The following is a 26,190-nucleotide window of genomic DNA, read 5'->3' as shown; positions in this document are numbered from 1 at the left end:
TATGTTCAAATACAGGTGAAAATATGGCCAGTTATAAAATTGCCTAGTTAGACACATCACTGATGATATTGATTCACCATGAATCTTCAAAGCCTTTCAAATTCATTGCACTCCGTATTTGTACACTATGTGTTCTGCATCTGTAGTATAGGGCCAACATTGCTTGCAAAGGGAGATATCCTACTACTATTGGCTTTAACTCATAAACATGTGGACAAGTATACACGAACAGTAACTAAAATGTAAGATGTTACTCCTTTTCATGCTTACAGAGCTGTTTTCAAATAGGGATAGCAAATAGTCGTTGTCAACAGTCATCCCATGTGTTTCCCATAAGGGATCTGTCATGCAGTCTTTGTTCATCAGATGTTCCTAATTTGAATCAATATGTGCTAAGTCCCTGGTTGGGCAAACTCAAGAGTCCAAGGGAATTTCATGCCATTAATGTGAACTGCATTAACAAATTTTAGGGTCTTTATTAATCACTTTGTTCTATTTTTCCATAACAGTAACCAATTAGAATTAATTTGATGCACTAGGCCTCTAGTGTAAATTGTTTGTGCAATTGTATTGAGTAAATGAATGATAGCAATAATATTTATAAGCCATTAGGAAATAACTGTTCATTAATCACAGCATCTGGTAATGTACTCAATGCAAATACATGAAGAGCAATCTTGATTGAAGCTATGGTCAGATGAGCATATGAAAAATCATCCAATTTTCATTCAGAAAATATGGACGATTGTCATCCGTATTGTCATCCATGTGTCTGTATTTTATGTCTGTGTGATATTCATGTGGCATCCATTTTTATACATTAAGATTTTAAAATGTATGAGATCAAATAGTTTCCTAGGTTAATAATGGAAAGGTATCCATAATGGAAAGGTATCCATACAAATTGGTTACAATACAGATATTCCTTAAAGGATCTAATTTCTTTTGAATGGGCGAGTCTCATCTGGGATTTGGAGAGAATACATCACTCATGTAGGAAGTACACATTTTTGACCGATCGGTGGTGGTCTCAAGACCCAGACCCCCACTGATCAGCAACACTATGCGGTGCCTGAAATAGGCTCCTCAAAATTCAGAATGCAACACCAAGAAAAAAACGTTGTGGAATTATGAAGGTATGCTAATGACATGATATGATATAAAGTTGGAAATAAAAATTTTAAAACATTTTGATTTATTTGGTATCATTGTGAGTGCCACACAAAACACACCTAGACATCATGTTGTCAAAGAGGTTGATAATGGTTGTCATAGGAATGTTTTGCACACCTGGGCACACAAATCATCAAAATCCACTGCTGCCATATCCTGTTACCAATCAATGTTGTTTCAGATGTGCTCAATGGAAGATAAGAAGGCCATGGTAGCATGCTCAGGCTAAGCAGGCTGCTCCCAGTGGTATGAGCAACATGTGGCCTGGTGTTTTAGTGATTACATAGCAGCACGGTGGCACAGTAGTTAGCACACCAGCCTTGCAGCGCTGGAGTCCTGAGTTCAAACCCCACCAAAGACAACATCTGCAAAGAGTTTGTATGTTCTCTCTGTGTTTGCGTGGGTTTCCTCCGGGTTTTCTGGTTTCCTCCCACATTCCAAAGACATACTGATAGGAAATTTAGATTGTGAGCCCCAATGAGGACAGTGATGACAATGTGTCTAAAGCACTGCGGAATATAAAGATTATTATTAAGAAGGGATACTTTTATATTCCCTCTTGAAAGCCTCTTCATGGCATTTCCACAGTGGTCTGCAGACCAATCTCTTGCAATAATTGTGTCCAAGAAAAAAAATTGTGATCCATCACTGAAGAGAATAGACCTTCATTCCAGCCTCCATTACCGTCTTGGTCTGTAAAATGAGCGTGAGAACAAGAGAAGACCAATAGCTTGGACATCTGGCTTGTAGCCAAATGTCGTTCAAACTCCTTCTAATGGTTTAAGTAGAAACTGTGTGATGCCTAGGGGTATGTGCACAAAACATCTTATTCATGCGAGTCCGCTCAGAAACCCATCAAAAATTGAACATATGCATTATGTCAAAATAACATGCTGTCCGTACATTCAGTCTATTGATCAACAGGTTTCAAAAGATGCAAAGTGGTTAAAAGAAGTGAGCTGATTTTTCTTCTGTCATCTTCCATTTAGAAGATACCACAAACTAAATACAGAAGTCTATGGGGAGCCCAGAAATACAGAAGATACCTTTCATCACTTGTAACATTTTAAAAATGTTTCAAAATATACCAGTGTTTCCCAGGAGCTATTCAACATGACACTGCTAGGCCACATGTTGCTCATGCCACTGTGAGCTACTGTGGCCTGTAGCATCTTCTGACTTGCCTCCAATAATGAACATTTAGGATGTCATAGGTCAACTAAAATTCATAGAAAGCTGCCAATAGCGGACCTTGATGATTTATGAGTCCAAGTGCACTCATTCTGTCAGAATATTCCTCAGACAACCATTTATTATAACCTCAGTGATAGTCTGCTAAGGTGTGCAAGTCCCTGTAAGGCTGGGGTCACACTTAACGTATGAAAAATCGGTCTGAGTCTCCCTGCCAAGAGTCGCACAAGTGTTCTCCGTATGGTCATCCGTGTGTAATGCGTTTGCAATGCAGTGATGCGATTTTCTCGCGCCTGTGTATCCGTATGACATCCATACAGCTTTACATTTCTCACTGCTTTTCCCCATTGAATTGAATGGCTCAATGGGCTAAAATTAGGGAAATGTGTGCATATTTGTCGCAAGCTAGACGAATGGTCCATGTGGTGTCCAAAGTTTTTCTCGCACCCACTCGCATTGGCGAGTCTCAGAAGATATAAGTGTACAATCGCAGCATGCTACAATTTTACACGCACAACGAATATGCCTGAGAAAAAATACGATGATGTGAGCTGATATAGATTAACACTGGTTCAAGTGCCCATATTCTACGGCCAGTGCAGGGAAACTCTCGGCAGCAGCGTGTGCATTGGCAGCGCTCTTGCCGAAAGCAGTTTTAACCCTGTGGACGCCGGGGGACGTGACAGACATCAGAATGTGAGTATGTAGTGTTTTTTTTTTCTACTTTTACAATGGTAACCAGGGTAAATATCTGGTTACTAAGCGCGGCCCTGCACTTAGTAACCCGATGTTTACCCTGGTTACCCGGGTGCTGCAGGGGGACTTCGGCATCGTTGAAGACAGTTTCAACGGTGCCGAAGTCGGTCCCTGACCGTTGGTCGTTGGAGAGAGCTGTCTGTGTGACAGCTCCCCAGCGACCACATAACGACTTACCAACGATCACGGCCAGGTCGTATCGCTGGTCGTGATCATTGGTAAGTCGTTTAGTGTGACTAAAGCTTAAGGTTACAACAGAATTTCCTTTTCAAAAACCTGACCGGCACATCCAAACATAGACTAAGTGTGAACAGGTGCTGAACCTAGAGTCGCCAACTCGTATATAGTTAAGTAAATAAGGCAGCACACTGCAGCGCTAGAACATGCAAACTTGAAATACGAAATTTGAACTGCATTACTGCACTAGAAATATGAAAAATGAGAGTGTTTAGCGCATAAAAATGGCCAATTTTATGTGTACCTGGTAGCCCCTTTACGGCATCTCTCTTATACCAGGTCCTACACTTGCCTTACCTCGCTGAGAATAACCATCTCCATCTGAATGGGTACATGTGAAACCTCTTCCTAGACTTAAATTCTCTCTCTCTGTGGAGGGGTATTGGACCTGCTGTAATAAAACACCTGTGGCTAGGAGGCAGAGTGCACGATCAGAAGGCTAAAGAATACATTTCAAAAAACTGACCGGCACATCCAAACATAGACTAAGTGTGAACAGGTGCTGAACCTAGAGTCGCCAACTCGTATATAGTTAAGTAAATAAGGCAGCACACTGCAGCGCTAGAATATGCAAACTTGAAATACGAAATTTGAACAGCATTACTGCACTAGAAATATGAAAAATGAGAGTGTTTAGCGCATAAAATTGGCCAATTTTATGTGTACCTGGTAGCCCCTTTACGGCATCTCTCTTATACCAGGTCCTACACTTGCCTTACGTCGCTGAGAATAACCGTCTCCATCTAAATGGGTACATGTGAAACCTCTTCCTAGACTAAAATTCTCTCTCTCTGTGGAGGGGTATTGGACCTGCTGTAATAAAACACCTGTGGCTAGGAGGCGGAGTGCACGATCAGAAGGCTAAAGAATACATTTCAAAAACCTGACCGGCACATCCAAACATAGACTAAGTGTGAACAGGTGCTGAACCTACAGTCGCCAACTCGTATATAGTTAAGTAAATAAGGCAGCACACTGCAGCGCTAGAACATGCAAACTTGAAATACGAAATTTGAACTGCATTACTGCACTAGAAATATGAAAAATGAGAGTGTTTAGCGCATAAAAATGGCCAATTTTATGTGTACCTGGTAGCCCCTTTACGGCATCTCTCTTATACCAGGTCCTACACTTGCCTTACCTCGCTGAGAATAACCATCTCCATCTGAATGGGTACATGTGAAACCTCTTCCTAGACTAAAATTCTCTCTCTCTGTGGAGGGGTATTGGACCTGCTGTAATAAAACACCTGTGGCTAGGAGGCGGAGTGCACGATCAGAAGGCTAAAGAATACATTTCAAAAACCTGACCGGCACATCCAAACATAGACTAAGTGTGAACAGGTGCTGAACCTAGAGTCGCCAACTCGTATATACTTAAATAAATAAGGCAGCACACTGCAGCGCTAGAACATGCAAACTTGAAATACGAAATTTGAACTGCATTACTGCACTAGAAATATGAAAAATGAGAGTGTTTAGCGCATAAAAATGGCCAATTTTATGTGTACCTGGTAGCCCCTTTACGGCATCTCTCTTATACCAGGTCCTACACTTGCCTTACCTCGCTGAGAATAACCGTCTCCATCTGAGTGGGTACATGTGAAACCTCTTCCTAGACTAAAATTCTCTCACTCTGTTGAGGGGTATTGGACCTGCTGTAATAAAACACCTGTGGCTAGGAGGTGGAGTGCACAATCAGAAGGCTAAAGAATACATTTCAAAAACCTGACTGGCACATTCAAACATAGACTAAGTGTGAAAAGGTGCTGAACCTAGAGTCGCCAACTCGTATATAGTTAAGTAAATAAGGCAGAACACTGCAGCGCTAGAACATGCAAACTTGAAATACGAAATTTGAACTGCATTACTGCACTAAAAATATGAAAAATGAGAGTGTTTAGCGCATAAAAATGGCCAATTTTATGTGTACCTGGTAGCCCCTTTACGGCATCTCTCTTATACCAGGTCCTACACTTGCAGCACCTGTTCACACTTAGTCTATGTTTGGATGTGCCGGTCAGGTTTTTGAAATGTATTCTTTAGCCTTCTGATCGTGCACTCCGCCTTCTAGCCTAGCCACAGGTGTTTTATTACAGCAGGTCCAATAACCCTCCACAGAGAGAGAGAATTTTGGTCTAGGAAGAGGTTTCACATGTACCCATTCAGATGGAGACGGGTTTTCTCAGCGAGGTAAGGCAAGTGTAGGACCTGGTATAAGAGAGATGCCGTAAAGGGGCTACCAGGTACACATAAAATTGGCCATTTTTATGCGCTAAACACTCTCATTTTTCATATTTCTAATGCAGTAATGCAGTTCAAATTTCGTATTTCAAGTTTGCATGTTCTAGCGCTGCAGTGTGCTGCCTTATTTACTTAACTATATACGAGTTGGCGACTCTAGGTTCAGCACCTGTTCACACTTAGTCTATGTTTGGATGTGCCGGTCAGGTTTTTGAAATGTATTTTTTAGCCTTCTGATCGTGCACTCCGCCTCCTAGCCACAGGTGTCTTATTACAGCAGGTCCAATACCCCTCCACAGAGAGAGAGAATTTTAGTCTAGGAAGAGGTTTCACATGTACCCATTCAGATGGAGACGGTTATTCTCAGCGAGGTAAGGCAAGTGTAGGACCTGGTATAAGAGAGATGCCGTAAAGGGGCTACCAGGCACACATAAAATTGGCCATTTTTATGCGCTAAACACTCTCATTTTTCATATTTCTAGTGCAGTAATGCAGTTCAAATTTCGTATTTCAAGTTTGCATGTTCTAGCGCTGCAGTGTGCTGCCTTATTTACTTAACTATATACGAGTTGGCGACTCTAGGTTCAGCACCTGTTCACACTTAGTCTATGTTTGGATGTGCCGGTCAGGTTTTTGAAATGTATTCTTTAGCCTTCTGATCGTGCACTCCGCCTCCTAGCCACAGGTGTTTTATTACAGCAGGTCCAATACCCCTCCACATAGAGAGAGAATTTTAGTCTAGGAAGAGGTTTCACATGTACCCATTCAGATGGAGACGGTTATTCTCAGCGAGGTAAGGCAAGTGTAGGAGCTGGTATAAGAGAGATGCCGTAAAGGGGCTACCAGGTACACATAAAATTGGCCATTTTTATGCGCTAAACACTCTCATTTTTCATATTTCTAGTGCAGTAATGCAGTTCAAATTTCGTATTTCAAGTTTGCATGTTCTAGCGCTGCAGTGTGCTGCCTTATTTACTTAACTATATACGAGTTGGCGACTCTAGGTTCAGCACCTGTTCACACTTAGTCTATGTTTGGATGTGTCGGTCAGGTTTTTGAAATGTATTCTTTAGCCTTCTGATCGTGCACTCCGCCTCCTAGCCACAGGTGTTTTATTACAGCAGGTCCAATACCCCTCCACAGAGAGAGAGAATTTTAATCTAGGAAGAGGTTTCACATGTACCCATTCAGATGGAGACGGTTATTCTCAGCGAGGTAAGGCAAGTGTAGGACCTGGTATAAGAGAGATGCCGTAAAGGGGCTACCAGGTACACATAAAATTGGCCATTTTTATGCGCTAAACACTCTCATTTTTCATATTTCTAGTGCAGTAATGCAGTTCAAATTTCGTATTTCAAGTTTGCATGTTCTAGCGCTGCAGTGTGCTGCCTTATTTACTTAACTATATACGAGTTGGCGACTCTAGGTTCAGCACCTCTTCACACTTAGTCTATGTTTGGATGTGCCGGTCAGGTTTTTGAAATGTATTCTTTAGCCTTCTGATCGTGCACTCCGCCTCCTAGCCACAGGTGTTTTATTACAGCAGGTCCAATACCCCTCCACAGAGAGAGAGAGAATTTTAGTCTAGGAAGAGGTTTCACATGTACCCATTCAGATGGAGACGGTTATTCTCAGCGAGGTAAGGCAAGTGTAGGACCTGGTATAAGAGAGATGCCGTAAAGGGGCTACCAGGTACACATAAAATTGGCCATTTTTATGCGCTAAACACTCTCATTTTTCATATTTCTAGTGCAGTAATGCAGTTCAAATTTCGTATTTCAAGTTTGCATGTTCTAGCGCTGCAGTGTGCTGCCTTATTTACTTAACTATATACGAGTTGGCGACTCTAGGTTCAGCACCTGTTCACACTTAGTCTATGTTTGGATGTGCCGGTCAGGTTTTTGAAATGTATTCTTTAGCCTTCTGATCGTGCACTCCGCCTCCTAGCCACAGGTGTTTTATTACAGCAGGTCCAATACCCCTCCACAGAGAGAGAGAATTTTAGTCTAGGAAGAGGTTTCACATGTACCCATTCAGATGGAGACGGTTATTCTCAGCGAGGTAAGGCAAGTGTAGGACCTGGTATAAGAGAGATGCCGTAAAGGGGCTACCAGGTACACATAAAATTGGCCATTTTTATGCGCTGAACACTCTCATTTTTCATATTTCTAGTGCAGTAATGCAGTTCAAATTTCATATTTCAAGTTTGCATGTTCTAGCGCTGCAGTGTGCTGCCTTATTTACTTAACAACAGAATTTCCTGACCTGACCTGATAATGGTGTGATAGTTCCCTGTTTATCCTACTTTTCCTCCAGTGCCACCACCTCATCCATCACCAAATGAAGCTTTTTTTGTGAGATATACAAGAGGGAACACAAAAATGGGAAAGAATTATTAAAGTGTCTTTAGTAGAAACCATAAGGCAATCTTTGCTCAGCCATTGGCTCTGATCTCTTTAATAGGTTTCAAAAAAGTCATAATGGAAAAAGTCTTTAATTTGCATTAGAATACTGATATAGAGATATATGATTTTTAAGGGTGATTTCAGGCAACCCCATTGTTTTGGTTTGAGAATACAAAGCAATTCTCATTTTTGCAGCGTTCTTTCTCTTCATATGAGTAGGACCAGATCGAGAGGACCGGATGTCTTGTTCCCTTTAAATGAGTATGCGATAACTTGGAGCATGAGAAGCAGAAAATGTATTCAACTTCTCAGAATGAAGTATGAAGGTGTTTGCAAGAGTCATAGAAATATTTGCTATTAGATTTTATTCCTATGTCTTGTTTCCTAAGCTAACTAGACAAAATTAGAATTCACCCACCATCCATGCATAAGATTTGCATACACACTTTTATATGCATTTTAATCTTTGTTGGTGACATTGCACACTGGACATATTAATCATGTCTAAAGATAAGTGAGAATTTATTAATAGGAAAAAAAGAAATAGCAAACAGGTAACTCCAAAGTCAGTTGTATTCTGCTCGACTTCAGTGGTCTATTATTTTGTCATAGCCTAGGCACATCGGGTGGTCTTCTAGTATTATAGTGAGCTTGTCTAAGCCAGATAATGTTCATTCTGAAGACCTACATTCATAAATGTGCTTTATTTTTCTTACATTGTTGGAATTGCTTTGATTTAGGCATGAATAAAGATAGTTTTCAGTTGATATTTTTACCATTTGATGACATTCTGGAATTGATGGATATTTCACAGACCATGCAGGTGCAGACATGGTAGTATATGCTACTACTATGTTCTACTTGTGGACATTCCATCTCAATGGGTCCTTTCAATAACAAAGTGTAATATGAATTATGGTAGATTAATTCCAAGCCTATTCATATGAGACCAATGTCTGTTTTTGTTACTTAGTGGGAGAAAAGAGTGGGGGGCAGTGATGGGGGCTTTACATTCCTTAATTTACACAAGACAACTGTACAGATGCATTGTGTGCTGCTGTTGGGAACAAACCATAACGGTTATTTTCTCACATTAGTCAGGGATTTCATGAGGCTTGATGAAGTTTCTCAAAGAATTCTAACAATTTGTCTATGAAATTTCAAGTCTGTTGTGAAAGTCCACCTGTTTTGGCTTTGGAAAATTTACAAAAACTTAAAGGTTCTGATATTCTGTCTACCACACAATATTGAGTTTTCCTGGATTAATCCTATGGGGATTGTTAACAGTGAATAACAGAATTGTTGACAGTCTAAGAATATGTTCTAACACATGCAGTACATTTAAGCATCTTCTTGGGTTACATACACAGTTTATATACTCACCTCTGTACTGCCAAGATAAGCCATGTAAGCTATATGTACACTGAAACTTATAGATTTGATGACAAACATAAAATAAAGAAAAAATAATGTACAATTGTAGTGTAAAATACATTTAATGTTTTTTTTGTTATTTTTACTTGCTATTGCAATTTTATGAATAATAATAACAATAACAGGTGAGAGGCCACAATAAAGAAATGATGATGTAAAAAGCTCCTTGGAGTGTACTAGTGTGGGATCACTGGTCTCCTGAGACTCAACATGGTGGGAGAAAGTAGGATCAGGGTGAGGATTAAGTGATCCAGACTCTTGGGAGGTGAGACTGAACTGTGTGGAAGAGTGGGTGGTGCTGGCAAGCATTATCTCCTATCCAACCGACCACCTGTTCACACTAGAGTGGCTTCAGAAGTAGTGTCCCATTCCTCTGTGCAAAGTGAAACAGGAAGATATGTGTCATGGATGGGTATGTTGCTTGTGATTTAGCAAGAGGCGCAGTTGCACATGCCCCACATCCTCACTGTCTGCGTGCACGATCATCAGCACTTCCACTTCCCTATCCCTTACAGCACACATTTTGTAATTGCTATGTCACTGTAAACTAAGTTTCCTTGATTCATTGAAATTAAATCTTTTTAATAAAAAAAATGTCATCACATGCAGCAGGCCAAGCGGTATTTTAAAATTTTCAAACCACTGTAATTTCACACAAAGCACGTTAAACTGTATGATTGACAATAGTCAAGTTTTGGAGAAAAAAAATGTTTTTAATTGTAACAAGCCAAGCGGTTTTTACAAATTTTAAACCATGTTAATTTTAGAGAAAGCACGTTCAACTGTGTGGATGACAATAGTCATTTTTTAAAACCTAAAGGTTTGTAAACTGTAGATGGCCAGGCGGTTTTTATGGCCACCTGCAGCAGCAGCTATATATTTAACAATGGACTTTAAAGCCCTAAGAGCTGCCTAGACGCTGTATTCAACCATTCTCTTTGCTTTAACAGTTGTCCCTAGGTTAAATGTAGAATGTATCCCATAGAAATATAAAAAGAACAACATGAGTCCTAAGACGGACCTTTAGTATTATGGTTCAGCATGGCATGATGGTTCATAATCAGCATCAGTAGCACCACTAGAGGATTAATAAAACTGTGCACACACAGGCCTGGACAACTAATCTTTCTCTTTAATCCCAACTGTCCCTGAGCTGTGCAATGGCGTCAGTGATCTCAGTGTGGCAGCAACAGTTCTTTTATAACCTATGATGATGCAGCCAGATAATCACAGTATTGCCACTACAAAGATGGCTACGGCTATACTGTGATTGACAGACAATCCCCGCATGTTTAGTGGCTGTATAAGAAGTGCCAAACATGAGAGGCGGGGATTTGAGCATTCAGTCCGCGCACCAGCCAATGCTCGACGAGTGTCACCTGTTCAGACCAGTATTCTGTTTGGAAGTGACGGTCAGTCTTTTGATATCTGTTCATTTTGTGCATAAACTAAAAGAAGGCATCCATTGTTATGGTTCTTGTATGATATGTCCTAAATTATTAGTATTGTAGATTATGATGTACTGAGCATGCCCTTTTTACATGAAGTTAGCAAAGGCTTAAATTGTTGCTTTCAAAAAATGTGTACACATTTTTCCATATTTGATGTGGTGTGCAGAAGTTTCAAAGCATCCACTCTTTAGATCTATTCTTAATCATAACTTTTTGTATATTACTAATTTTAAGATAATTTGATTGCACTCTCTTTACTGACACAAGTGTTGAAGAACACGTTATGGGACCCACTGATGTCAATTCAGCTAATAATTTCCAAAGCGTTAAATATAATTACGTGTCAAACAAATATTTGCATTCATTTTCTTGGTTCATTTGCGCTATGGACTGGACTGTTTACACATAAATTTCCATGAACATATAAATTAACGGACCACAGATTGAAGCTTATGATCACTAATTTGCATATAATAAGTGTTTGATTCACTTATTTTTAACTAATTATAATTCAGAGCAGCATTTGTAGTTGTAGAAATGATTATAGGTACCTGGTTGCACAATGTTTGGCAGCAGTGACAGACTTCAAGATATTTTTATCCATCTGTTCGCTTTTTGCAACTCTCTGCTCGTAGTCCTGATTTTTTGCAGGTTTCCTTTTCCCTACAGAAGATTTCAGCTCTATCCAAAGATTTTTAATTGGATTTAGATAAGGTCCCATTGCTGGAAGGTTTAAAACAAACTATTTTTCCTTTTTAATCATTCTTGTGTACTTTTGATGTGTGCTTTGCGTCATTATTCAAGGACCAATTTTGTTGGGACACCAACCTAGTTTTCTTCAGTAGGCATACAAGCAACAGTGGCCACGATCATAATAGATTCATAAGCATCTGACCCAAAGTAAAAAGAGTATACTCCATAATATGTATTTTTTGGCTGTCCTATAAAGTTTAACAAATTGTATGCCTTGGAGTGAAACTGAGGGAAGGGTTTCCACTTTGGGGTTACCATACGCAGTGGGTGGGTGGGGGCATCTTTGGAAGTATCATACTCTATAATGCCTATAAAAGTGTCATTTAGTACTTTTGCCATGGGCTATGGGGCTCACTTCCATCAAAACTGAAATATGTCCAGCAGTGCCAGTACAGAACAGGCAGCAATTAATGGGAACCAGCTACACACATCTGGCCAGACATGGTCTTCATAGAAGAATTGTGGACAAAAATCATACCATTGACATAGAACAATGCCAGGTCACTCAGTTATAGACAAAAACAAGAACTAGGATGCAAAAAATTTGAGGTACTCTTTGTTCATGACTCAAAATGTAAAATATTTAACCTTAACAGAAGATAGTTTGTTTGCTGAAGGGTTGGAGAAAGGTGCAACAGTGGGTGTCTGCAAGGAACTGTGAAGCATGGTGGTGGTTCCTTGCAAGTTTGGGGCTGCAATTCAGCAAACGGACTTGGGTAAGAATAATGGTATCCTCAATGTTCGTATCAAGGCAACCACCACAAAACATGCATCCAATACTATTAAGAACCACTGTGGCATAAGCCACTCCATTGGCCAGATCCCAGTTGTTGCCCTGGCCTTCACCCTTCAACCTCTGTACAGGGATCTGATCTTACACAGATACTTCCAGGCTGGGGTCACAGGGTCAGCTGCTATTCAGTAGTACAGCTGACATGAATGGTCAAGTAGCCAGGTCAGAACCAAGAGGGCAGACAACGTGCAAAAACTTCAGGCAAAACAATGGTCAGTAAAAGAGCTGAGGTTAGATTAAAAAAAACGCTGAAAATCAAGGTGTGTAAACCAGTCAAGCAGAACTATATCTGGCAACTTCCAGTAAGAAGCTTGGAGCTTTAGTAGGGTGTGGTGCGGTCCAGTTGACCAAATTAGAGAGATTACTCCAGCTGACAGCACACATTCCCATACTGCCAGACTGGATGGCACTTCGGGTCCCAGCCATCTTAGTTAATGGCTGAAAAGAGCCTGCACCATACAGAGCTCCTGGTCCTGATATCTCCTTCTCAATCAAAACCAGTGCCGATACGTTGCGACTAGTGTTGAGCGATACCGTCCGATACTTGAAAGTATCGGTATCGGATAGTATCGGCCGATACCCGAAAAATATCGGATATCGCCGATACCGATATCCGATACCAATACAAGTCAATGGGACATCAAGTATCGGAATGTATCCTCATGGATCCCAGGGTCTGAAGGAGAGGAAACTCTCCTTCAGGCCCTGGGATCCATATTAAAGTGTAAAATAAAGAATTAAAATAAAAAATATTGTTATATTCACCTCTCCGGCGGCCCCTGGACATCAGCGGGAGGATCCGGCGTCCGGCACGGCTTCTTTCTTCAAAATGCGCGCCTTCAGGACCTGTGGAATGACGTCCCGGCTTCTGATTGGTCGCGTGCCGCCCATGTGACCGCCACGCGACCAATCAGAAGCCGCGACGTCATTCCTCAGGTCCTAGAAGGCGCTCATTCTAGGACTTTAGCTGAGGAATGACGTCGCGGCTTCTGATTGGTCGCGTGGCGGTCACATGGGCGGCACGCGACCAATCAGAAGCCGGGACGTCATTCCACAGGTCCTGAAGGCGCGCATTTTGAAGAAAGAAGCCGTGCCGGACGCCGGATCCTCCCGCTGATGTCCAGGGGCCGCCGGAGAGGTGAATATAACAATATTTTTTATTTTAATTCTTTATTTTACACTTCCGATACCGATACCCGATATCACAAAAATATCGGATCTCGGTATCGGAATTCCGATACCGCAAGTATCGGCCGATACCCGATACTTGCGGTATCGGAATGCTCAACACTAGTTGCGACCTGATGACAGGTGCAAACATTGCAGGAGCAGGTCCCAGCAGAGTTGTGACAGTATGGTGTAGTTATTGCGCCTGTATTACAAACCTCTTGCATGGCTAAATATTTATGGCCCCTCCATCAAATAAGTTAGATATCAACAATATTGACCATGCCATCTACTGGGTTATATGATCAGAGACTAACTGCAGCTAGTAGCAGTGTGGGTATCAGGATTGTCCCATGTGCTATAATGCAATTTTCAGAAGTGTTACTGCAAAAAGTTGGCACATTTGAAAAATGTTCCACAGTGGCAGAAAAAGCTAATGTTGAGACTGTGCTAATTATGCTTATTTATATAGCGTCATGTTATTCTGCAGCGCTTTAAAGATATTGTCATCGTGTCCCCATTGGGGACTTACAATCTAATCTCCCTATCAGTATGTCTTTGGAGTGTGAGAGGGAGCGTATGCAAACACGGGGAGAACAAACGCCTTACAGATGTTCTCCTTGGTGGGATTTCAATTCAAGATACCAGCGTTACACAGCAACAGTTCTAACCACTGAGCCACCATGCAAAAAACATGTACTTGACATGTATTTGTGTAAGAGGCTTTTTCCTACTTCCAATTAATTTCAATGGAAAACTGCGTACAAAGAATTGACAGGATTTTTTTTTAGGTGAAAAAATGTGCAAGAAAATATATACAGTGGGGCAAAAAAGTATTTAGTCAGTCAGCAATAGTGCAAGTTCCACCACTTAAAAAGATGAGAGGCGTCTGTAATTTACATCATAGGTAGACCTCAACTATGGGAGACAAACTGAGAAAAAAAAATCCAGAAAATCACATTGTCTGTTTTTTTAACAATTTATTTGCATATTATGGTGGAAAATAAGTATTTGGTCAGAAACAAAATTTCATCTCAATACTTTATAATATATCCTTTGTTGGCAATGACAGAGGTCAAACGTTTTCTGTAAGTCTTCACAAGGTTGCCACACACTGTTGTTGGTATGTTGGCCCATTCCTCCATGCAGATCTCCTCTAGAGCAGTGATGTTTTTGGCTTTTCGCTTGGCATCACGGACTTTCAACTCCCTCCAAAGGTTTTCTATAGGGTTGAGATCTGGAGACTGGCTAGGCCAGTCCAGGACCTTGAAATGCTTCTTACGAAGCCACTCCTTCGTTGCCCTGGCGGTGTGCTTTGGATCATTGTCATGTTGAAAGACCCAGCCACGTTTCATCTTCAATGCCCTTGCTGATGGAAGGAGGTTTGCACTCAAAATCTCACGATACATGGCCCCATTCATTCTTTCATGTACCCGGATCAGTCGTCCTGGCCCCTTTGCAGAGAAACAGCCCGAAAGCATGATGTTTCCACCACCATGCTTTACAGTAGGTATGGTGTTTGATGGATGCAACTCAGTATTCTTTTTCCTCCAAACACGACAAGTTGTGTTTCTACCAAACAGTTCCAGTTTGGTTTCATCAGACCATAGGACATTCTCCCAAAACTCCTCTGGATCATCCAAATGCTCTCTAGCAAACTTCAGACGGGCCCGGACATGTACTGGCTTAAGCAGTGAGACACGTCTGGCACTGCAGGATCTGAGTCCATGGTGGCGTAGTGTGTTACTTATGGTAGGCCTTGTTACATTGGTCCCAGCTCTCTGCAGTTCATTCACTAGGTCCCCCCGCGTGGTTCTGGGATTTTTGCTCACCGTTCTTGTGATCATTCTGACCCCACGGGGTGGGATTTTGCATGGAGCTCCAGATCGAGGGAGATTATCAGTGGTCTTGTATGTCTTCCATTTTCTAATTATTGCTCCCACTGTTGATTTCTTCACTCCAAGCTGATTGGCTATTGCAGATTCAGTCTTCCCAGCCTGGTGCAGGGCTACAATTTTGTTTCTGGTGTCCTTTGACAGCTCTTTGGTCTTTACCATAGTGGAGTTTGGAGTCAGACTGTTTGAGGGTGTGCACAGGTGTCTTTTTATACTGATAACAAGTGTAAACAGGTGCCATTACTACAGGTAATGAGTGGAGGAAAGAGGAGACTCTTAAAGAAGAAGTTACAGGTCTGTGAGAGCCAGAAATCTTGATTGTTTGTTTCTGACCAAATACTTATTTTCCACCATAATATGCAAAAAAAATGATAAAAAAAACAGACAATGTGATTTTCTGGATTTTTTTTTCTCAGTTTGTCTCCCATAGTTGAGGTCTACCTATGATGTAAATTACAGACGCCTCTCATCTTTTTAAGTGGTGGAACTTGCACTATTGCTGACTGACTAAATACTTTTTTGCCCCACTGTATCATGTGTTTTATAAGCGCACTTTCCCATTGATGTAAAACAGAACTTTGAGATTAAAGGGAATTGCACTTTTTGTTTCAAATGTTGACATTGATTCTGCTCTAATATCCAGTTTAATTAATATGTCTGTGTATCTTAATAGAAATTGATGCTCATTGAAAATAATTAGAAATGTAATACTTTCCTGCCGCTTTACATTATAGACTATGATTTAGCAGCTTCCTCTATATATTGATAGCTGAATGGCCTGCCATGTAACCAACTAACTTGTAAGCAGCAATCATTGTAAATACTAGTTAAAGCCCTCGCTGAAGTTCCTTACTTTAGACTCCTGTCATGATGATTGACTCATTCAATAGATGGATTTTCCAATGGTTAGCTAATCCAATAATACATTGATTCCAACTAAAAATGTTTGACTGCTTCTTTAAGACAGATTCTTTTATTGAAATCAATGTTCACATACTAGTTAGATCAAGCACTGTATAGTAACATTCTTTTTTTTTTTTAAGATAAACTCGAAACAAAATCAACAACCACGTGACTCTTCACTGATGACACTTGATCTTGTAATAGGCCTTTTTAATGAATTGCATTTTTTAGCATTGAGTGTCTCGACATATTAGTTCCAACACATCACTGGTGACTTCACTTAAGGTGGGTGGGGTTCGTCGATCACTCTCTTTAGCTATTATGAAGTTATCAATGAGGACATTGTAGGACTCACGCTTACTCCAGAGAATTGGAACATTCTGTTCATGTCTCTTCCCTGGAAAATACTCACAGTAATGAAGATTAAATGGATTAGAGATGGGGCACATATACAAGATGAGCCAGTATCTTGTTTGAATAACCACTGATTATGCTTTCTTGTATTTCAGTGGCGCAGAACCAGATTGTGAAATGTCTGTGTTTGAGTAAAGCTTGCCCAGCACTGTACAATTGCCAAAGTCCTGCCAAACAAGTTTAGTTTGTTAAGCTTTGTTAGTTGCTGCCCAATGCCCACACCAGCGAACATGCTGAGAAATAAAACTCTGTGAATAGCACAACACATGCAAACAAAAGACTTCCTCAATGTCATAGCTCTACTGTTATTACTGTCTGAGAAACGCTAACTTGCACGTCTGCTAATAGAAATATCCGGGGTCTTGTAGCTGATTACAAACATTTAGGGGGAAGTCAACTAGACTGTTGTTATATATTTATATGAGTCTTGATCCATAGTCTACTGCATAACAGGCAATGGATTTGGCGCATCTTTCAGTTGCCGCTGGACCAGAGTCAGAAAATGTACTCCAGCCCAGGGTTGCCAGTTTGACTTTTTATTTTTTTTATTGACAATTTATCAAAAAATCATGGACAGACAATAGTTTATTCAAACACAGTGGAAAGCCATAATAAATCGTTCTAGCTATACAGTAGAATGTAAAAATTTGGGCACCACTGGATATTTGGATGCTCCTGCTCCTGCATCCTCACCATAAAATAAATACAGCATGAAAAGTATGCAAAATATCATTTAAACAAGCGTGATGCACTTTGGAAACAAGTCTTGTGGATCAATGAGGTTAAAATAGAGCTCTTTGGCCATAATGATCAAAGGTATGTGTGGAGGAAAAAGGGCATAGAATTTTAGGAAAAGAGTATCTTGCCAACTATTAAGCATGGGGGTGGATCCAACATGCTTTGGGGCTGTGTTACAGCCAATGGAGAATATTTCATGAGTAGAGGGAAGAATAGATTTAATGAAATTTCAATAAATTCTTGCTGCAAACATAACACCATCTGTAAAAAACCTGAAGTTGAAAAGAGGATGGCTTCTACAAATGGATAATGATCCTAAACACACATCAAAATCCACAATAGACTACATCAAAAGGCTCAAGCTGTAGGTTTTACAATGGCCCTTACAGTCCCCTGATCTGAACATCCTTGAAAATCTGTGGCTAGACCTCAAAATAGCAGTGCATGCAACACGACCCTGGAATCTCACAGAACTGGAAGATTTTTCCAAGGAAGATTGGATTAAAATCCATCAAACAAGTATTAATAGGCTCTTGCCTGCCTACAAAAGCATTTACATTTAAGCTGTGATACTTTCAAAAGAGGGTGCTACTAGGTATTAACCATGCAGGGTTCCCACCTTTTTCATCTGTCCATTTTACTTTTTGTAATTTTTAAAATGTAAAAGATGAATATACATATGTATATTTTTTTTGTCTAACATACAAATGAAATGTGTCATCTATAACTTTAGACCTTTTAGAGATCATTTCATCTTTAACTTGCTTAACTGTTCACAGTAACAGTAATTTTGACCATGGGTTCCCAAACTTTTACATGCCACTGTAAGTGATCCATATCTACAGTCCATAATTCTGATACGAAGACATCAGCTGCATTTATTGTAAACTGTAACATGATGATAATTGCAGTCAAAATAATCAATACACAAATAATTGCTCTACGTATTGCAAAATATTGCCCCCCCAAAAAACGAAGGGCAAAAGTACCACTCTCAAGATATCCTTCACAAACAGTGTGATCAAAGAAATAATGCGATCCCCACTAAGGTACTATGGTAAAACTATCAATTTTATTAAACATAGTAATAGAAGACATATATAAAAATATGAATTACTACATAAAGAAAGGTGCAAATCCTCAAAAGGAGGGACTATATTGCCATGGGTATACACAAAACGCTAGGCCAAACACAAGAACATGTATACATATATGTGGCTCATATATGTGGCTCATATATGTATACATGTTCTTGTGTTTGGCCTAGCGTTTTGTGTATACCCATGGCAATATAGTCCCTCCTTTTGAGGATTTGCACCTTTCTTTATGTAGTAATTCATATTTTTATATATGTCTTCTATTACTATGTTTAATAAAATTGATAGTTTTACCATAGTACCTTAGTGGGGATCGCATTATTTCTTTGATCACACTGTTTGTGAAGGAAGTCAAAATAATCTGCAGAAGTTTCTTCAGCTTCAAAAATATCACGCATGGATAATTCTTTTACGGTTAGGGCAAAAAAGTGCCAAATTTTTAGGAATGTCCTGGAATTTCTGGACGGTTGGAGTCTTAGAATTGGAGGACATTTCTTCTATAATGTATGCCACTTTTGTGAAATAAACTATAGTGAATATATCGAGCCATGTGATGCAGTGTCCCTCTTGCTAAGCTACATCCACTTTTCAAAAAAATTTGCAAAGGTGGCCTAAAAATATGCAAGATATGCAACATTTTTCACTTCATTTTTGCAAAAGGTGTTTGACGAGCACCCCACTTACTCTGCTCCTGGTATTGGAGGAAGGCAGTGACCCACTGAATTTGAAATGAAGGTTACTAACATGATCTTCATGCAACCCCCTCATGACAACATCTTGCAGGGATCTTAATATAACAAGATTACCAGTTTTGACTTTTGTTAACCAGTAATTTTGTTTTTCATTTTTCATTACCAAGAGCCTTAGCTTATTTTCTTACTGCCAGTGGAGCGCCCCCAGACACAGGGCCACGAGTTCTCGGTACCGGGCCTCTCTGCTTCGGTTCTGAGGCTGTCACGGTGGCTAGACCCGGTCCGCTACCCTGCTAAGGGGCGTCCAATAAACGTGATACTGTCTGTCAGAGATTCGTGACGCCACCTGTGGTGTTCGGTCAGGGTGACCGACGCTGCTGTGGGGTCCGCTGGGGTGATGGAATGGCAGCTAGATGGTATACCTTCCGACAGGTGAAGTATGTCCCCAGGGCTTCCCAGTAAAGTGAATGGTGATGGTGTGAGGTGCAGTCAATAACGAGGACACAAGGTTGCAGTCTCTTTACCTCTTTACTGAAGACTTCAGGATCCTCAATCCAGAGCACAGTTAACAGGGCTATCTGAGACCGGTCGGTCCGATGGGCACATCCAGAATTCCCTTTGCAAGTGGAAATCGTTGCCTACCAATAGCGCCTGTGTGTTGTAGTGCTACCCTGCTGAGCATTCGGAATAGTCCTCACAACTTCTGTTCTCGTTCGTTTGTTCTTTCTAATTCGTTCCAGATCTTTCTAGTTCAACGTCCCCCAGATATGTTATGGCTAGGACGCACCCGTATGACGGGAAGGCCTGGAGTTCTTCCGGGACCCTAGAGACGCCCCTCTCCCACAGTTGCCCCCTATGTCTTCGTAGGTGTCTAGGTGAGACAGCCAACCTATAATTAACTGTCCTGCGGAGTTTGAAGTAAAGTGTAGAGTCAGTTACTCCCTCGGTGTTCCGGCCACCGGCTACGTGCCTCAGTAGGATGTTGCCTCGGTCTCACGGCATGACTCCTACTGGTTCTCCTTTGTGCTTTATCTCGTTTCTCACTGTTCCACAATATCCTTCGCTTCGTGTCTCTTTCTTAGGATACCGCCGCGGGGTGAGCAGGCGCGGTTCCGTAATGTTCTATTCTGGTCGCTAGCTGCCTGCCAGGTTCCCACGCCTGACAGGGACCCCCCTATGTCTTCTCCCTGCAACACCCTCTGCCATGGGATGTTGCCCGAATCCAACCCAGTCAGCTTCTGACTAACTTCCTATCCAATCCCTAGTTTTACCAGTGTGAGAAGTGGCCCAATAAATAAAGCCCTTTGCTCCCCCTAGTGGCCGGAGTGTGAAGTGTAATGTGTGCTGGTGATACCTGGTCAGTAGAATTCCTTCAGTGCCATCAGACGTACCATCACTCCCCTAAGGCTACTTTCACACTAGTGTTTTCTGCAATCCGTCACAATGCATCGTTTTGCAGAAAAAACGCATCCTGCAAAAGTGCTTTCAGGATGCGTTTTTTCCCCATAGACTTGTATTGACAACGCATTTGCGACGGATTGCCACACATCGGATGCGTCGTGCTTTTGCGGACCGTCGGGAGCAAAAAACGCTACATATAAAGTTTTTTGCTCCTGACGGACCGCTTTTTCCGACCGCGCATGCGCGGCCGGAACTCCGCCCCCACCTCCCCGCACCTTACAATGGGGCAGCGGATGCGCCAGAGAAATGCATCCGCTGCCTCCATTGTGCAATGCGTTAAACGCTAGCGTTGGAATCTCTCCCCGACGCATTGCGACGGGGAGATTCCGATGCTAGTGTGAAAGTAGCCTTAGTGGCAGAGTGTCATACTGCAACGACCAGATCTCTGGTGCGCTGCACCAGTGTAGCCATATGATGATTTATTCTTTGAAAGATTAATTCTATTTTTCAATTGAAACATTTTAAGGTACGTATAATGTTTTCAAACTTTTAATAATTCTTGTTTGAAGGAGAGTAGAAATAAGCAGCAACAGGCAGAAAAAAAGTTACCGGTTAATCTGTTCCTGGTATTGCAGCTGTTTGTTAGGGTTCCTTCAGATCAGCATAGTACATATCTGTGTGCTGTCCATATGCAAAAATGGTAGCATACATGAACCGAACATGGACCAAGGCAAGTCAATATGGTAGTTTACATGACAGTTCTAACACATGGACCTATGGTCTTCAGATAAAAAATCATAGCATACACTACCTTAATCTGTTTAGGTGTGCAAAGCCTGAATTACATACAAGTTACCATCAATATGTCATATGTTTTTCACAGATCCATGACAATTATTTCCATTACATCATCTTTTTACTGTATGAAAAGCAGACGATGTTGCATATACTTGTGCGAACCTATCCTTACAGTTCACACCCATTGCTAGTGACCCATTATCATCTACTGAGCCAATGACATCATGCCACTGAACATGTATTTAGCAACAGAACCATATATTTACACTGTGGATGTCAGGATGGGTTTACAGGATTTGTCCAGGCTTTGGTCCCAAGTTTGCAGTCACTCTATGTCACTGCAAACTACTGAATCCTCACAGCCTGCACAGTGCATGCTGTCAGGATTCTATGTGTCGGCTGTGGGTGGTCATTATGATACAAACTTACAGCCACATTCCTATTAGACGCGTTTGGCCTCCTTTATTTCCCTTGTTTTGACTGAGGCCACATGCGTCTAGTCGGCACGTGACCTCATATATGCAAGTCGCATACTTGCGGTCACGCGCCCTCTACCAACATCAGAGAATCCTGACCCCACACGCATATAGTGACTGCAGACATGAGCCCCAAGCCTAGACAATACCTTTAAGTTTTGTTGGTAAACTTGGTACTTTGGTGGTACCACATAGCATTTTCCTTCTATGCAGTGTTTTTGTGGAGTGTTGTAGGAAACAGAATAGTAATGTTTTAAGTTGACTACTATGTAATTGATTTCCAGGTTTTAATATTGAATGCAGGCAAGCAATGAATTGCGGGACCAGACACCAAAAAAAAACCAAAACAACAAATTGGCACTGTTTTTAAAACTACAGTTAATTGGACACTGTGTTCTAGCTGGACATTAATGGTCTTGGGGTAGTATCCCTAAAATTAACACTTTGATTGGCTATCTTATTAATATTAAAAAATTGAAACTTTTTTTAAAGATGACACTAGAATAGATTTACCGTATATACTCGTGTCGACCCGAGTATAAGTCGAGGCACCTAATTTTGCCACGAAAAACTGGGAAAACTTATTGACTCGAGTAAAAGCCGGGTATGCATTGTCCCCTCATCCTTATCCTGGTATGCTTGGCTCCCCATCCCTGTCATTGTATGCATAGTTCCTATAAAACAAAAAACACATCCTACTTACCTTCTCTGCGTGCCCTCGCTGCATCTCGTTCTGGTGCAAGCACCTCTTCTGGCTGAGCGATCACGTATCCCCAATCATTAAGGTAATGAATATTCATTCCACACCTATGAGAGTGGAGAGAGGAGAATATTAATTACCTTAATGAGCGGTGACACGTGATAGCTTGGCCGGACGAGCTGCTGGCACCGGAATGAGATAAAGTGAGGGTGCTAAGGGAAGGTAAGTAGGATGCGTGCTGGAAGCCGGCAGCTCCAACTGTGCGGACTATATTTCTCTTTAGCATTTGGCACAGGCTTTATTCGCAGCCGCTGGCTCCTGCCACTGTGACCCGTTGCTCCCCCTCCCCCACTGTCTTTCTGGGACAATGACTCATGTATAAGCCGAGGGGGACGTTTTCAGCACAAAAAAATTTGCTGAAAAACTCAGCTTATACTCGAGTATATACAGTAATAAAAAAAAAGGCAATGATTGTCCTCACATCCATAAATGTAAATTCACTGAATTGTATCCAATTCCTTACTATGTATAGCAATAAAGTAGTTCTATTTCTAAGCTATTACTCAGGTAGTTGGTACTTGGAAACAATGATTCTTGTTTTTTTCTTTCAGATAATACTTTAGGCATTGTCCTTGGGTGTGTCTTTGGATTCTTAACCCTCTTACTCCTCCTAATCTTGATTGCTCTACATGAAAAAAAGCACAGCAAGTAAGTGATTCAACATTAAAATGATATTCTAGAATAAAATGTTATTTTACAGATACATTTTAATTAACATTGTTTATTATAACTAAACTGAAAACAGTTAACATTTTGTGGATAGCTCCTGCGTGCGGCTATGATCATTGAAGGACCTAAACTTAAACTACGGTAAACAACACTCAAATCCTGCAATATTTCACTTGGTGTGGTCTTTACACTGTATCTCTGCATTAGCTGGCTGTTCCCGTTGATCAAGCATTGATATGCTGTGAATAAGAATAACCTTTTTCTCCATACTCCCTTAATTGCATTAGTTTATGAGATATACTCGTTTGCAGAAAATACTGCTGTTTCTAAGAGGTTAGACCGCCAGGATCAGATTTTTCTCAGATCTCAGCAGTTGCGACAAGAACTGGACTTTATATTACAGTTGTGGTCCTGCTGCAATTCAAGACATCTGATTACTGTACTTGATGCCACTTATTTTTTAATATGTATGGTTGATGTGGTCTGAGAGGCTAAACCTCCTGAGATTAGAATTCTCTCTTATCCCGGCTGTTGCGTTGGAAACCCAATGTTTTATTACAACAGTGGTCCTGCTGCTGATCGCGAAAACGATTCCCTGTACTTATTCCCATTGTTTAGCTAGTTAAAAGAGAAGATTCAAAAATAAGACTTTTCCCACTTGTTGTACATGCATGCTTAGAAGAAATGTATGTAAAACATTCAAAAACAATCTATCCAATCAAGCAAAGAAAACGAATAAAATTGATCGGTAAGTGCCTAGTCTTCTGAAGGTGGCACTTTGAACATAATAGCCATAAACCTGATGGTTCAATGCTCTTGATCCTTCCTTTCTTTTGCGAAACATATCTAACTACCTTAGCACATGGAAATGTGAGTCAGAATGATCTTAGTGACCGCAATATTAAAAATAAGCAATGATGAAAGTGTCTTATACATGTCCTGGGTGCTGTAATCCTTCACAGTTTGTTACGTGTGCAAAATGCCAACATCATCAAATTAAACGTGGTGATTAATAACATGCCGCATCTTGGCAAAGTATCAAAATATAAATGTGCTTCTTCCTGAGCCTTGGGTGACACAGGCAACGTTACAAGTTAACCTTATACGCATCCTCTCATCTTCCTTAGCAGACCCTCTTGCCAATAGCTAGATGTTTAAAAACATGATAGGTGAGGGCCGTCCAACCTTCGGCTAAATATCATGCTATTTTTAGAATTCTCAAGAGTAGAATTACTTAATTTTGCAACAAATGCTTCCAGTTAATTCCACCATTCATTGATAAAGTGTAGGGTAAGTGCTTTGACGGTTGATATCCCATACCTATGAATTAAAGGGCATGTTAGAAAGGAATCCAGAACATGTCTAAATGACCGAGGCTTGTACATGGACATTTAAAAGGAGGTAATTGATATTCTGTTGCTATTCTGTTCAACACTTGTATTCCCAACTCCTGTGGTTTATACAATGTGACCTCCAGCTTCCAAATGGACAGTAATAGAATAATTAGAAGCACTTGCAACTAATTATAGTGTGAAGCGCTGCGGAGAGAATTTCAAAAGATCTAATAAACAATCAGGTGGCAACCTTACCTTGTAAACAAGGGCTTGAATTGCATCCTAGAGAAGTATTAGGATATGACATGATTATTTCAAGCAACTAAAAAAATGTATATCCCTAGTCACCATGAGGACCGTTCCTGAAATGCATGGAGGCCTTATAGCTCCTGGTATGGAGTGACGTGGCCTCAATCAGATGTAAGTAGATATTGTCCTCTAAATGCATTGTGAAATCCCTCCGTACATACAGCATCTGATGCAACATTTCTTTGTCCCACAGATTTATCTGGAAAAACCTTTGTCTGTCTAACAGTTTAATAATCTATAACTATTTCTGTTTTTCAGAAAGAAGCAGATGAACGTCCCTTCAGTGACTTTCCATCAATCTAAAGACCCATAGAGCAATGTCTAAATGCTGTACTTTGTATACAATGTTCTATTTTACAGAACTGTGTATGTAACAAAGCCTGGAAGATATTAATACATTTATCAGAAATCATTCACCAACCAGAATGCAACTGTGAAACAGCAATTGTCGATGTATCCTATTTATAAAGTCTACCAGATCATCTTCTGCCCAACTATTCCAGTCCCAATCTACAATAAAGACAATTTGACCACAATAACTACCTGCTTGGTCTGGTTGAATATGCACTTGTTTTCTTGTCTTTATATTGAGACATCCATACATGGCTGATATCATACAGCCAGTCAGAGGTGTATCACATATGACAGCAAGCAACGTCTCTGCTATGGGGCCAGTAAGTCAGGGGGCCAGGTATCAGCGCAGACACTGGAACCACCTGCCTGGCATTGCACTTTCAACAGTATTGGCATCCTACATGCCAATACAGTTAAAAGGAATGATGGAGAATAGAGTGTTAGCTGATGTTTCCTACTAAATCACTCTGCCTCTGCATTACTACAACCCACCCACTGTGCCGAACAGTGCAGAGCTGCAAAAGACACGCTGAGGAGACCAGAGCAGCCGTGAACAGGAAAAGGTGAGTATTTTATTTCTTTATATTTTTTAATCAATGAGTACATTGTGAGGCCATTACATTATATGGAAGACAATGTGAGGCCCATTACATTATATGGAAATCTTTATGTGGCCATTACACTATATTTAAGGTATTGTGGACCCAATACATTATATGGACGGTATTATAGGGCTATTGCATTATA

At 40.8% G+C, this 26,190-nt stretch overlaps 1 protein-coding gene across 1 annotated transcript in view; it reads left to right on the top strand.

The window, feature by feature from the left end:
* Positions 1-25,626, top strand: part of SUSD2 (sushi domain containing 2) — a 367,145-nt gene extending 341,519 nt beyond the window's left edge. The window contains exons 26-27 of the mRNA XM_069754446.1: positions 23,329-23,425; positions 25,348-25,626. Coding sequence (XP_069610547.1) covers positions 23,329-23,425; positions 25,348-25,402 — 152 coding nt within the window. The 3' untranslated portion in view covers positions 25,403-25,626. The remainder of the gene's footprint in view (positions 1-23,328; positions 23,426-25,347) is intronic.
* Positions 25,627-26,190: the final 564 nt, after the last annotated feature.

This window comes from Ranitomeya imitator, chromosome 1 (genome assembly GCF_032444005.1).
Source record: "Ranitomeya imitator isolate aRanImi1 chromosome 1, aRanImi1.pri, whole genome shotgun sequence".
Taxonomy (NCBI): Eukaryota; Metazoa; Chordata; class Amphibia; order Anura; family Dendrobatidae; genus Ranitomeya; species Ranitomeya imitator.
This window is presented reverse-complemented; position numbering and strand designations above follow the sequence as displayed.